The following is a 12,500-nucleotide window of genomic DNA, read 5'->3' on the forward strand; positions in this document are numbered from 1 at the left end:
ATAACAAGCAGAGGTCAGTGACCGGGACACTTTCAGAAGCAGGAATCAAAAGGAACTCTCAGTTGGAGAAATGATACAATAAATGACAATTAGCACAGATCATGTCCTGCCACTGTCAACTGCAACAACTTAAAGGGGCATCTGAAAGAAGGCAGGAGTGAGAGAAAGAGGTCATGTTGGAGAGTCTTTGGAGCAAATTCTCGAGCTCAGGGCCTGGGCAGCTGAAGGCACGACTACCACAAATAAATGAGGTGTAAGAGTCCATAGTGGGAGGAGCAGAGAGATGTCTGGGTGTGATGGGGCAGGAGGAGGAAAGCCAGAGAAGGGTTTGAAATTCGCCCTACAAAGAGCAGGACAACAGTCACTCTCTCAGTGAAGAAGGTGATCCGGATTTACAAGGGGATCCTGATCAGCTGGGTAAGTGAGTCGAGGAATGGCGGATGGAGTTTAATTCAGATAAGTGCAAGGCATTGCATTTTGGGAAGACAAATCGGGGTAGGACTTTCACAGTGAACAGCAGGGCCCTGGGGAGTGTTGTAGAACAGGGGGACCGAGGAGTACAGGTACATGGTTCCCTGAAAGCGATGTCGCAGGTAGACAAGGTGGTGAAGAAGGCGTTTGGCACGCTGGCCTCCATCAGTCAGGGCATTGAGTACAGGAGTTGGGATGTTGTGTTGCAGCTGTACGAGACGTTGGTGAGGCCGCACTTGGAGCACTATGTTCAGTTTTGGTCACCCTGTTATAGGGAATATACCATTAAGATGGAAAGAGTGCAGAGGGAGATTTACGAGGATGTTGCAGGGATTTGAGGAACTGAGTTGTGGGGAGAGGTTGGGCAGGCTGGGACTCTATTCCTTGGAGTGTAGGAGAGTGAGAGGTGATCTTATGGAGGTGTATAAAATCATGAGGGGCATAGACAGAATGAATGCACTCAGTTCTTCTCTCCAGATTTGGGGAATCAAGAACTAGGGGGCATAGGTTTAGGGTGAGAGGGGAGAGATTTAATAGGGACTTGAAGGGCAACTTTTTCACCCAGAGGGTGGTCAGTATATGGAACGAGCTGCCAGAGGAAGTGCTTGAGGCAGATACATTAACAACATTTAAAAGGCACTTGGACAGGTACATGGATAGGAAAGGTTTAGAGGGACATGGGCCAAACATGGGAAAATGGGACTGGCTAGGAACATGGGAATCTTGGTCAGCATGGACCAGTTGGGCTGAAAGGCCTTTTTCCGTGCTGTATGACTCTCTCTGCTATATGATTCCATGGTATGCTCAGCCCAAACATTTCATTTTGGGAGATAATTGTTCCTGTATTTGATGCTGGGTATTTCAGCCTTGTTTAATGGCTTAATATTAAGGAACTCTAACCCATATCATGATCAGTTTTTGATACCAGCTGTATTCAATGGCTATTGGGAATTTTGGTATTTGTAGCAAAACATTATTGCATTGAAGACAAATAGTGGCTCTTCATCTGACCTCTAGCTCTCGGTTCTGCCTTCTGACTCCTCCTGAAGGTTCTTCTGTTTGTGTTTTACAGGACAATATCTATGAATTACTGAATACAATGGACGCTTGCCAAATGTACCTGGATATTGTAAGTATCTGATGCAGCAGTGGATATATTAAGTAGATGCAAGGTAGAAAACAGAGAGTGAAAGGCAGTTGTTCACACTGCCAGAAGGTGAGATATGGGGTTCCTCAGGGATCACTGCTGGGGCCACAACTGTTCACAATTTAGTTCAATTGCTTAAACTGTGCAGTCAAAACCACAGTTGTCTCACAAGCCCATTAATATATCAAATCTGGGGAAAAATCAACAATCACTCTCTGATTGTTCATCTCCAGTCACTATTTTGTTAGGTGGTAAGCAATAATTCCATTTCTGGTTACCTGGCAACTCGTGAGGTGGTTTCTGCTGTCCGGGACCATATCATCTTGTGCAAACTTTGTTCACACTGGTCTGAGCCCCCTGACCTCGTTAAGCTGAGATGTGAGTGAGCAGAACACGTACACCGCTGTGTCAGCCCTTGACATGCTGCAGTCATTATTTGCTCTGCATTTTATGCTGGGCTCGACCATGTCCCAGTGTCCCCTTCCAAACACTGACGTGGTTTTGTGTGATTTGTCCCTGTTTACAACTTGATGTCTGTGACCCGATGGGGGCGGGGCATCGCTGTATCTGGTCTGGGCCAGGTGTCGAGGGGACACCACGGGCAGCAGGGAGGTCTGCACTGACAGTGGAGAGAAGAGCGAGGGGAGACCTGAGTCAACCCTCGAAGTGGAAGGTGGGCCAACTTCAATGGGATGAGAAGGGACCTGACCGGGGTAAAGTGGAACCAAATATTGGTCGGCAAGTGTGTAATGGAGATGAGGGGACCTCAGAGAGGAGGTGTTCCTGGAGCAGGCTGGGCACATTCCCAGCAGGGGGACAGGTGAGGGAACGGAACACCTTCTCTCTGGAGAAAGGGAAGCTGATGAAAGAGGGTGTTCAACAAATGGCTATCAAACCCCTCCATGATTTGAAACACCTTTAAAGTCGGCAGTATGACAGTCAGCGCAGTAGCATGCTCATCCTACAGGATTTGGGAGGTCAGTCAGAATTGCAGTGTCCTTGAGGTCTACACCTGTGGGAGGTGAGTCCAGCTGCAGCTCCTGAAGGACCGGCTCAAGGAGCTGGAGCTGGACATACGTACGACCATCCGGGATGGCGAGAGCATCATAGATGAGAGGTTCAGTGAGGTGGTCATTCCTGAGGTTCAGGCTGCAGATAGATGGGTGACCACCAGGAACAGCAAGGGCAGTAGGCAGAGGGTGCAGGACCTCCCCGGCCATTCCCCTCAAATACACCTGTGCCATTTCGGATACTGTTGGTGGGATGTCCTTTCAGGAGAGAGCAGCAGTGGCCAAGACCATGGCACCACCACTGGCTCTGCGGCACAGTGGGGAAGGGTGAAGGCAGACAGTCCACCTTATCTATGCCTCTCATAATTTTAAACACTTCTATAGGTTCACCCTTCATTGTCCTGTGCTCCAAGGAATAAAGACCCATCCTGGCCAACCTCTCCCTGTAAGTCAGGCCCTCTGGTCCTGGCAACATCCTCGTGAATCTTCTCTGTGCTCTTTCCAGTTTAACCACGTCTTTCCTATAACAAGGTGACCAAAACTGTACACAGTGCGGCCTCACCAACAAGAAGGAGACTTGGGTCAGATACAGCCAGCTGGAATCAAGTGAATCACTGGAGGTGCATTGAGGATGCCGGAGTGTTCTCAAGAAGGAAATTAGGAGGGCCGAGAGGGGGCATGAGGTGGATTTGGCAGAGAAAATTAAGGAGAATCCAAAGAGATATTTTAAGTATATTAAGGGAAAAAGAGTGACCAGGGAGAAAAAAGGGCCCCTCAAAGACCAAGACAGAAATGTACGTGTGGAGCCACTGGAGATGGGCAGAGTCCTCAGTGATTATTTCTCCTCTGTTTTTCCCATGGAGAAAGATGGGAAGACTTGGGAACCTGGTAAAGTTAACGGAGATGTTTTGAGAGCAGTCCATGTTACAGTAGAAGAGGCAGTGCATGTGTTGAGATGTACGAAGGTAGACAGACCTCCAGGTCTGGACGAGGTATGTCCAAGAACACTATGGGAAGCTGGAGAAGAAATTGAAGGAGCCCTCGCTGAGATATTTGCAACATCACTATCCTCTGGTAAGGTGCTGGAATACTGGAGGACAGCAAATGTTGTGCCTTTATTTAAGAAGGGCTGTAAGGATAGACCTGGTAATTATAGACCCATCGGCCTAACATCCGTGGTGGGTAAGCATTCTGAGGGATGAGATATACACATTTGGAAAGGCAGGGGTTGATTAGGGGTAGCCAGCATTGCTTCGTGTTGGGGAGATCTTGTTTTACGAATTTGATTGAGCTTTTTGATGAAGTGACGAGGAAGGTTGATAAGGGGAGGGCGGTAGATGTAGTATATTTGAATTTCCCTGAGGCTTTTGATGAGGTTCCACATATAGGCTGCTCTGGATGGTTAGATCACATGGGATCCAAGGGGAGCTGGCAAACTGGCTACAGAATTGGCTGGATGGTAGGAAACAGAGGGTGATTGGGAAGGATGTTTCTCAGACTGGAGATCTGTGACTAGTGGTGTGCCCCAGGGCTCGGTGCTGGGCCACTTGTTGTTTGTCATCTACAGTATATTAACGGTTTGGATGAGAATATACAAGGAGTAGTTAGCAAGTTTGCAGATGACACTAAAACAGGTGGTGTCGTAAACAGTGAGGAGGAGTATCGAGAACTGCAGTGGGACCTTGATCGACTGGGTAGGTGGGCTAGGGAATGGCAAATAGAGTTTAATTCAGGTAAGTGTGAGTTGTTACATTTTGGAAGGACACATCAAGGTAGGATGTTTACATTGAACAGTAGGGCCCTGGGGTACTGTTGGAGAACAGAGGGACCTCAGAGTACAGGTGCATAGTTCCCTTAAAGTGGAGTCACAGGTAGACAGGGCAGTGAAGAAGGCTTTTGGCACGCTGGCCTTCATCAGTCAGGGCACTGAGTATAGAAGTTGGGAGGTTATGTTGCAGTTGTACAAGACACCGGTGAGGCCACACTTGGACTGTTGTGTTCAGTTTTGGTCACCCTGCTATAGGAAGGATGTGATTAAACTGGAGAGGGTGCAGAAAGGATTTACAAGGATGATGCCAGGACGTGGGGGACTGAGTTACAGGCAGAGGTTGGACAGGCTCAGCCTTTACTCCGTGGAGTGTAGGAGGCTGAGGGGTGATCTCAGAGAGGTGTATAAACTCAGGAGGGGCATAGATAGCGTGAGTGGTCTTTTTTCCACAGTTGGGGAATGGAAAACTAGAGGATATAGTTTTAAGGTTAGAGGTGAAAGGTGATAAGAAGTGGAGGGGCAATTTTTTTTACAGGCAGGCAGGGGGGTGGTAGATATATGGAACCAGCTGCCAGAGGGAGTGGGTGAGGCAGGTACATCAGATACACTGAAGAAGTATATGGACAGGAGTTTAGAGGGATATGGGCCAAGTGCTGGGAAATGGGATTAGCTTGTTCAGTGTGGACACGTATGGGCCGGGGCCTTTTTCCGTGCTGTACATCTCTATGACTATTTGACCTCCAACAAATCTTCTGTGCCTTGGGAGCAACTCATTCCACACAGCCCTTATCATTGGAATCATCCTGTCCCGTGTCCTCTCTAAAGCCTCCACTTAGCTCTTGTACCAAGACGGTTTGTTTACAGGAACAGGGTAATATTATTGCAATTGTATAGGGCCTCTGTGAGACCACAGCTGGAGTACTGTGGACGGTCCTGGTCCCCTTACATAAGAAAGGACGGACCCTCCACACAGGGAGGGCAGTGATGATTCACCAGACTGGATCCCAGGCCGGTGCGTTTGTTGTATGAGGTGTGATTGGATCGACAGGGACCGTGTTCTCCGGAGTTGAGAAGAATGAGAGGGGATCTCATCGAAAGGTAGAAAATCCTTACAGGAGTCGACAGGCTGGATGGGGGGAGGGTGTTTCCCTGCTGAGGAGTCTTGGACCGGGGTTGGGGGGGGGGGTCGTCTCATGGCGAAGGGTCGGCTAGGACTGGGATGGAGGGAAGTTTCTTCACCCTGAGGGTGCTAAGGCTCTGGGATTCTGGCCCTGGAGGTAGTGGAGGGCTCAGTCACTGAGTTCATTCAGAGCACTGATCAAGTGGGTATAAAGGGAATCAAGGGATATGGGGATGGGACAGGAAATGGTGCTGAGGTTGATCAGCTGTGACCTTGAAGACCGGGGGAGCAGGCTCGAGGGGTGAGTGACTGACTCCCACTCCTGTTTCCTATGTTCTTCTCTGGTTAGACCACACAGAGCACTGTGTCCAGTTCTGGACGCCTCATTATAGGAAAGATGTGGAGGCGTTGGAGAGGGTGCAGAGGAGATTTACCAGGATGCTGCCTGGTTTAGAGAGTATACATTATGTGGAGAGACTAGGGGAGCTAGGGCTTTACTCTTTGGAGAGGAGGAGGATGAGAGGAGACATGATAGAGGTGCACAAAATATTAAGGGGAATAGATAGAGTGGACAGCCAGCGCCTCTTTCCCAGGGCACCGATGCTCAATACAAGAGGGCACGGCTTTAAAATAATGGGTGGGAAGTTCAAGGGACATATCAGAGGGAGGTTTTTTACCCAGAGTGGTTGGGGCATGGAATGCTCTGCCTGGGGCGGTGGTGGAGGCAGGTACGTTGGTCAAGTTCAAGAGATTGTTAGATAAGCATATGGAGGAATTTAAAATAGGGGGATATGTGGGAGGAAGGGGTTAGATAGTCTTAGGCAAGGTTTAAAGGTTGGCACAACATTGTGGGCCGAAGGGCCTGTATTGTGCTGTACTGTTCTATGACTCTAAGTGCAGTGTCCAGAACTGGACACAGTGGTCCAGCCGGGGTCAAACTCGTGTTTCATCGAAGCCGGGCAGAAGTTCTGGAGTTTTGTATTCTGTGCTTTTATTTAGAAAGCCCAGGGTCCATGTTTTATTGATGCTTTGTTAACCTGTCTCCACCTTCAGAGATTGGTGCTCACCTTGCAATGCTGGTTGAGTACAGTGGCTACAGTCACAGAACTTCAAAGTCGTACAGCACAGGAACAGGCCCTTTGGCCCACCAAGTCCATGCCGACCATGATGCCCATGCACACCTATCCAATTTGCCTGCACTAGGCCCGTATTGCTCTAAACCTTTCCTATCCGTGTACTTGTCCAAAAGTATTTTAACTATTGGAACTGTACTCGCCTCTACCACCTCCTCTGACAGCTCGTTCCACACACCCACCACCCTCTGGGTGAGGAACTTACCCCTCAGATCTCCCCCCTCACCTTAAACCTGTGCCCTCTAGTACCAGATTGCCCCATCCTGGGGAAAAGCCTCTGGCTATCTATCCTACCTACGCCGGTTTCAGAATTCCCCCCTGCACTTTCAGCATTTCGCAGGCCCCCTTTTATGCCTCTTGATTCCCTGTTTAAGTTCCTTCCTTTATATTCCTTAAGAGCCCTGTCCGATTTCAGCTTCATTAACCTTACAGGTGCTTCCTTTTTCCTTATGACTAAATTCACAATATCTCTCATCATCTAAGGATCCCGAACTCTGCCAACGTTGTCTTTCTTCCTCACAGGAACACATTGGTCCTGAATGCTGACCAGCTGGTCTTGAAACAACTCCCACATTGTCAAATGTGGACTTACCCAGAAACAGCTGCTCCCAGTGTCCTCTCCCCAGCTCCTGCCTAATATTGTTGTAATTGGCTTTTCTTCAATTTAATACTTCAGTCGACAAAAACAACCTTCCCCCATCGCCCTCTGCTTCCAACCATAAAGCCAATTGTGCATCCAATTAGCCAGCTCTCCCTGGATCCCATGCGATTTAACTTTCCATAGCAGCCGACCATGCAGAACCTTATCAAAGGCCTGACTGAAGCCCATATAGACCAAGTCTAACGCCCTTCCCTCATCGACCTTCTTGGTCAGCTCATCAAAAAAACTCAATCCAGTCCATAAGACATGATCTCCCACAAACAAAGCCAAGCTAACTTCCCCTAACCAACCTGTCTTGCCAGATGTACATATATCTTATCCCTCAGAATGCCCTCCAGTACCTTATCTACCACAGATGTCGGGTTTACTGGTTTGTAGTTCCCAGGTTTTTCTTTGCTGCCCTTAAATAAAGGCACAACATTCGCCACCCTCCAGTCTTCTGGCACCTCACCCGTCGCTAACGATGGTGCATATATCTCAGCCAGGGCTCCCGCAATTTCTTCTCCACAGTGTTCTTGGATATATCTGATCAGGCCCTGGAGATTTATCTACCTTCATACGTTTTAAGACATCCAGTGCTTCCTCTACTGCAATGGGGACTGTCCCCAAGGCACCCCCATTGTCTTCATGTCTTTCTCCACGGTAAAAACAGAGGAGAAATACTCATTGAGAACCTCGCCCATCTCCTGCGGCTCCACACAGAGATGTCCACTTTGGTCTTTGAGGGGCCCTGTTCTCTCTCCAGTTACTCCTTTTCCCTTAATACACATCAAATCTCTTTGGATTCTCCTTAATCTTCTCTGCCAAAGCTCTCTCATGCCCCTTTGTGCCCTCCTGATTTCCTTCTTGAGAACACTCCTGCATCCCCTGTACTCCTCCAGGGATACACTTGATCCCAGCTGCCTGTACCTGGCCCATGCCTCCTCCTTTTTCCTGACCACAGCCTCAGTATCCCTCGTCATCCAGGGTTCCCTACCCCTGCCAGCCTTGCCCTTCACTCTGACAGGAGCACGCAGATCTTCAGCTCTCGATATCTCATGATTAAAAGCCTCCCACTTGCCGGAGGTCCCTTTGCCCACAAACAACCTACTCCAATCAACTTTTGCAAGTTCCTGTCTAATACAGTCAAAGTTTGCCTTGCCCCAATTTAGAACTTGAACCTGTGGACCAGATCTGTCCCTTTCCATAACTAGTTTAAAACTAATAGAATTGTGGTCACTGGTGCCAAAGTGCTCCCCCACTGACTCCTCAGTCACCTGGCCCACCCTATTACCCAAGAGTAGGTTGAGCTTTGCCCTCTCCCTAGTCGGCCCCTTCTCTGTTGCCTGAGGAAACTTTCCCAAACACACTTCACAAATTCCACCCCATTGAAGCCCTCATCATGATGGCAGTCCCAGTGTATGTTAGGAAAGCTAAGATCCCCGACTACAACAACCCTTTTATTCTTGCAACTCTCCCCAATCTCCCTGCATGTTCGTCCCTCTAATTCCCGTTGGCTAATTGGGTGCCTCTAGTACAATCCCAGCAAGGTGATCATCCTCTTCTTATTTCTCAGCTCCACCCGTGAAGACCCACTGGACGATCCCTCAGTAATTTCATCTTGGACAACTGCTGGGACGTTCCCCTTAATCAGAAATGTAACTCCCCCTCCTCTCTTTCCCCCACCTCTCTTTCCCCCACCTCTATCCCCGCCCACAGCCCCTGTACCCTGGAAGAGGAGGTGGTAGAGGCAGGAACAGTAACTTTGTGCAGGAGGGTGAGATGGGGTAGAATTTGTTACCTGCATCCAGGAGAGTTTCTCAAGACAGTATATAGATCGTACAATAAAAGGAGAGGCCATAGTAGAAACAACAGAGACTACAGATGCTGGAGTCTGGAGCAACACACAGTCTGCTGGAGGAACTCAGCGGGTCAGGCAGCGTCTGTGGAGGGAAATGGATGGTCGATGTTTGGGGTCTAAACCTTCATCAGGACTAGAAAGAAAGGGGGATAGCCAGTATAAAATGGTGGAGGAAGGGGGGAGTGAGAGCTGGCAGGTAACAGGTGGATCCAGGTGAGGAGGGTGATAGGCAGATGGGGGCAGGAGGAGAGTGGGAATGATGCATGAAGCTGGGAGGTGATAGGTGGAAGTGACAAAGGGCTGAAGGAGATGGAATCTGATAGGAGGGAACAGTGGACTGTGGAATACAGGGAAGGAGATGATGAGGGAGGAGAAGAGATGGGGTGGTGGGGGCTGGTGAGATCAGAGCCAAAAAAAGGGAAGAGACAGGGCAGAGTGGTGACTGGAAGTTAGAGAAACTGATGTTCATGCCACCAGGCAGAATATGAGGTGTTGTTCCTCCAATCTGTGTCTAGCCTCAACTAGGCAGTGGAGGAGGCCGTGGGCTGATGTGTCGGTGTGGGAATGGGAAGTGGGATTAAAGTGGCTGGCTACCAGGAGATCCTGGCATTTTAGTTCCACTCTACGACTTCACTAAGGTCTTTGACAAGCTCCCACATTCGAGGCTGTTTCATAAACTTAGAGCCATGAGATCCAAGGCAAGCTTGCAAATTGGATCCAAAATTGGCTTGGTGATAGGTGTATACAAAATTGGTTCAGAGGGGAGGGGGTTGTGTGGGGGGTCAGAGGGAGGGGGGTTGTGTGGGGGTCAGAGAGGAGGGTATTGGTATTGGTTTATTATTGTCACTTGTACCGAGGTACAGTGAAAAACTTGTCTTACAAACTGATTGTACAGGTCAATTCATTACACAGTGAAGTTACATTGAGTCAGTACAGAGTGCATTGAGGTAGTACAGGTAAAAACAATAACAGTACAGAGTAAAGTGTCACAGCTACAGAGAAAGTGCAGTGCAATAAGGTGCAAGGTCACAACAAGGTAGATCGTGAGGTCAGAGTCCATCTCATTGTATAAGGGAACCATTCAATAGTCTTATCACAGTGGGGTAGAAGTTGTCCTTAAGCCTGGTGGGTTGTGTGGGTCAGAGGGGGGGGGGGTTGTGTGGGGGTCAGAGAGAGGGGGTGTGTGTGGGTCAGAGGGGAGGGAGGCTGCATGTGGGTCAGAGGGGAGGGGGGTGTGTGTGGGTCAGAGGGGAGGGGGGCTGTGTGTGGGTCAGAGGGGAGGGGTGTGTGTGGGTCAGAGGAGGGGATTGTGCAGGGGTCCCAACCCTACTACCCTTCTCCCTTCTGCCACCCACTGAAGTGTGTTGATACTTGAGCCCATAAGTCACAGAGAAACAGGCCCTTCGGCCCATCTAGTCCATGCCAGCCTGGTTTTCTGTCTCTTCCCATCTATCCGCACCAGGACCATAGCCCTGCATACCTCTCTTATGCATGCACCTATCCAAACCTCTCTTCAATGTTTCAGCTGAACCCGCATCCACCACTTCCGCTGGCAGCTCGTTCCACACTCGCACCACCCTCTGAGTGAAGAAGTTTCCCCTCAGATTCCCCTTAAATATTTCACCTTTCACCCTAAATCCACGTCCTCTACTTCTTGTCTCACTCAACCTGAGGGGAAAAAGCCTGCGTGCATTCACCCTATCTATACCCCTCAGAATTTTGTACCCCTCATTCTCCTGCGCTCCAAGGAATAAAGTCCAAACCTATTCAACCTTTCCCTTTAAGTCAGGTCCTCAAGTCCCAGCGACATCCGTGTCATTTTTCTCTGCACTCTTTCAAGCTTATTGATATCTTTCCTGCAGGAACTGCACACAATACTTTAAACTTGGCCTCAACAACATCACAAGATCACAAGACAAAGGAGCAGAAGTAGGCCATTTGGCCCATCGAGTCTGCTCCATGAGCTAAACTAATATTATTCCTATCTAGCCCCAATTTCCAGCCTTATCCCCATATCCCTTGATACCTTGACTAATTAGATACCTATCAATCTCCTCCTTAAATGCCCCCCGTGATCGGGCTTCCACTGCTGTACGTGGCAAGGAATTCCACAAATTCACCACCCTCTGGCTAAAGAAATTTCTCCTCATCTCTGTTTTAAACCTGTACCCTCTAATTCTAAGGTTGTGCCCTCTGGTCCTGGACTCACCCACCAGGGGAAACAGTTTAACCACATCTACTCTGTCCAGTCCTTTCAACATTCGAAATATTTCTATGAGGTCCCCTCTCATTCTTCTGTACTTCAATGAGTACAGTCCAAGAGCCGACAAACGCTCATCATAAGTAAGCCCTTTCATTCCGGGAATCATCCTCTTAAATCTTTGCTGAACCCTCTCCAACTTCTTGTACAACTTCAACATAACATCCCAACTCCTGTACTCTATGCCCTGATTTACGAAGGCCAATGTGCCAAAAGCTCTCTTTACGACCCTATCTGCCTGTGACGCCACTTTCAAGGAACTGTGGACCTGTGTTCCCAGGTCCCTTTGTTCTACCGCGCACCTCAGTGTCCCACTGTGTGAGTCTTACCCCGGTTTATCCTCCCAAAGTGCATCACCTCACACTTGTCTGCATTACATTCCAGCTGCCATTTTTCAGCCCATTTTGCCAGCTGGTCCAGATCACGCTACAAGCTTTGATAGCCTTCCTCGCAGTCCATTACGCCCCAATCTTGGTGTCATCCACAAATTTGCTGATCCAGTTTACCACATTATCATCTAAATCATTAATATAGATGAAAAACAACAACGGACCCAACACCAATCCCTGCGGCACACCACTGGTCACAGGCCTCCAGTCAGAGAGTCAACCATCTACTACCACTCTCTGGCTTCTCTCGCTAAGCCAACGTTGAATCCAATTGACTATTTCATAGTGGAAATGGATTTTGATGGGATTTAAACAGCACATCAGTGGAAACCATTATGCATCATTTGATGTCAATGTCGCAACTAATGTTACAACACAGCGCTCCTGCATTAAAGGTTTATGAGTTACAGTCGTACCTCAGATTAGTACTCTGATTAACATGGGTATCCTGTTCAAAGGAGCTTCAAGATTCTTACAGTAGCCAATCAATTGGTCCACCAATAGACCAGGGGGACATAGCTGAGGAACTCAGAAAATGGCAGTGGTTCCAATGAATACAAAGTTCCTTTACCCTCGCACAATGAAGCATTCCTGCTCCCACCCTCGGGCCCATCCACCATGCTGCAGTCACTGAAGAAGGACCTCATTTGAACACTTGATGAGGCAGAAGCCAATTAAAGATTGGCCCAAAACAAAAACAG

General features: G+C 48.7%; 1 protein-coding gene across 1 annotated transcript in view; it reads left to right on the forward strand.

Annotated features, from left to right (window-relative positions):
• Nucleotides 1-12,500, forward strand: part of LOC127566986 (nck-associated protein 1-like) — a 120,490-nt gene that overhangs the window by 32,452 nt on the left and 75,538 nt on the right. The window contains exon 5 of the mRNA XM_052009573.1: nt 1,544-1,600. Within this exon, the coding sequence (XP_051865533.1) occupies nt 1,544-1,600 (57 nt within the window). The remainder of the gene's footprint in view (nt 1-1,543; nt 1,601-12,500) is intronic.

Source organism: Pristis pectinata, chromosome X (genome assembly GCF_009764475.1).
Source record: "Pristis pectinata isolate sPriPec2 chromosome X, sPriPec2.1.pri, whole genome shotgun sequence".
Taxonomy (NCBI): Eukaryota; Metazoa; Chordata; class Chondrichthyes; order Rhinopristiformes; family Pristidae; genus Pristis; species Pristis pectinata.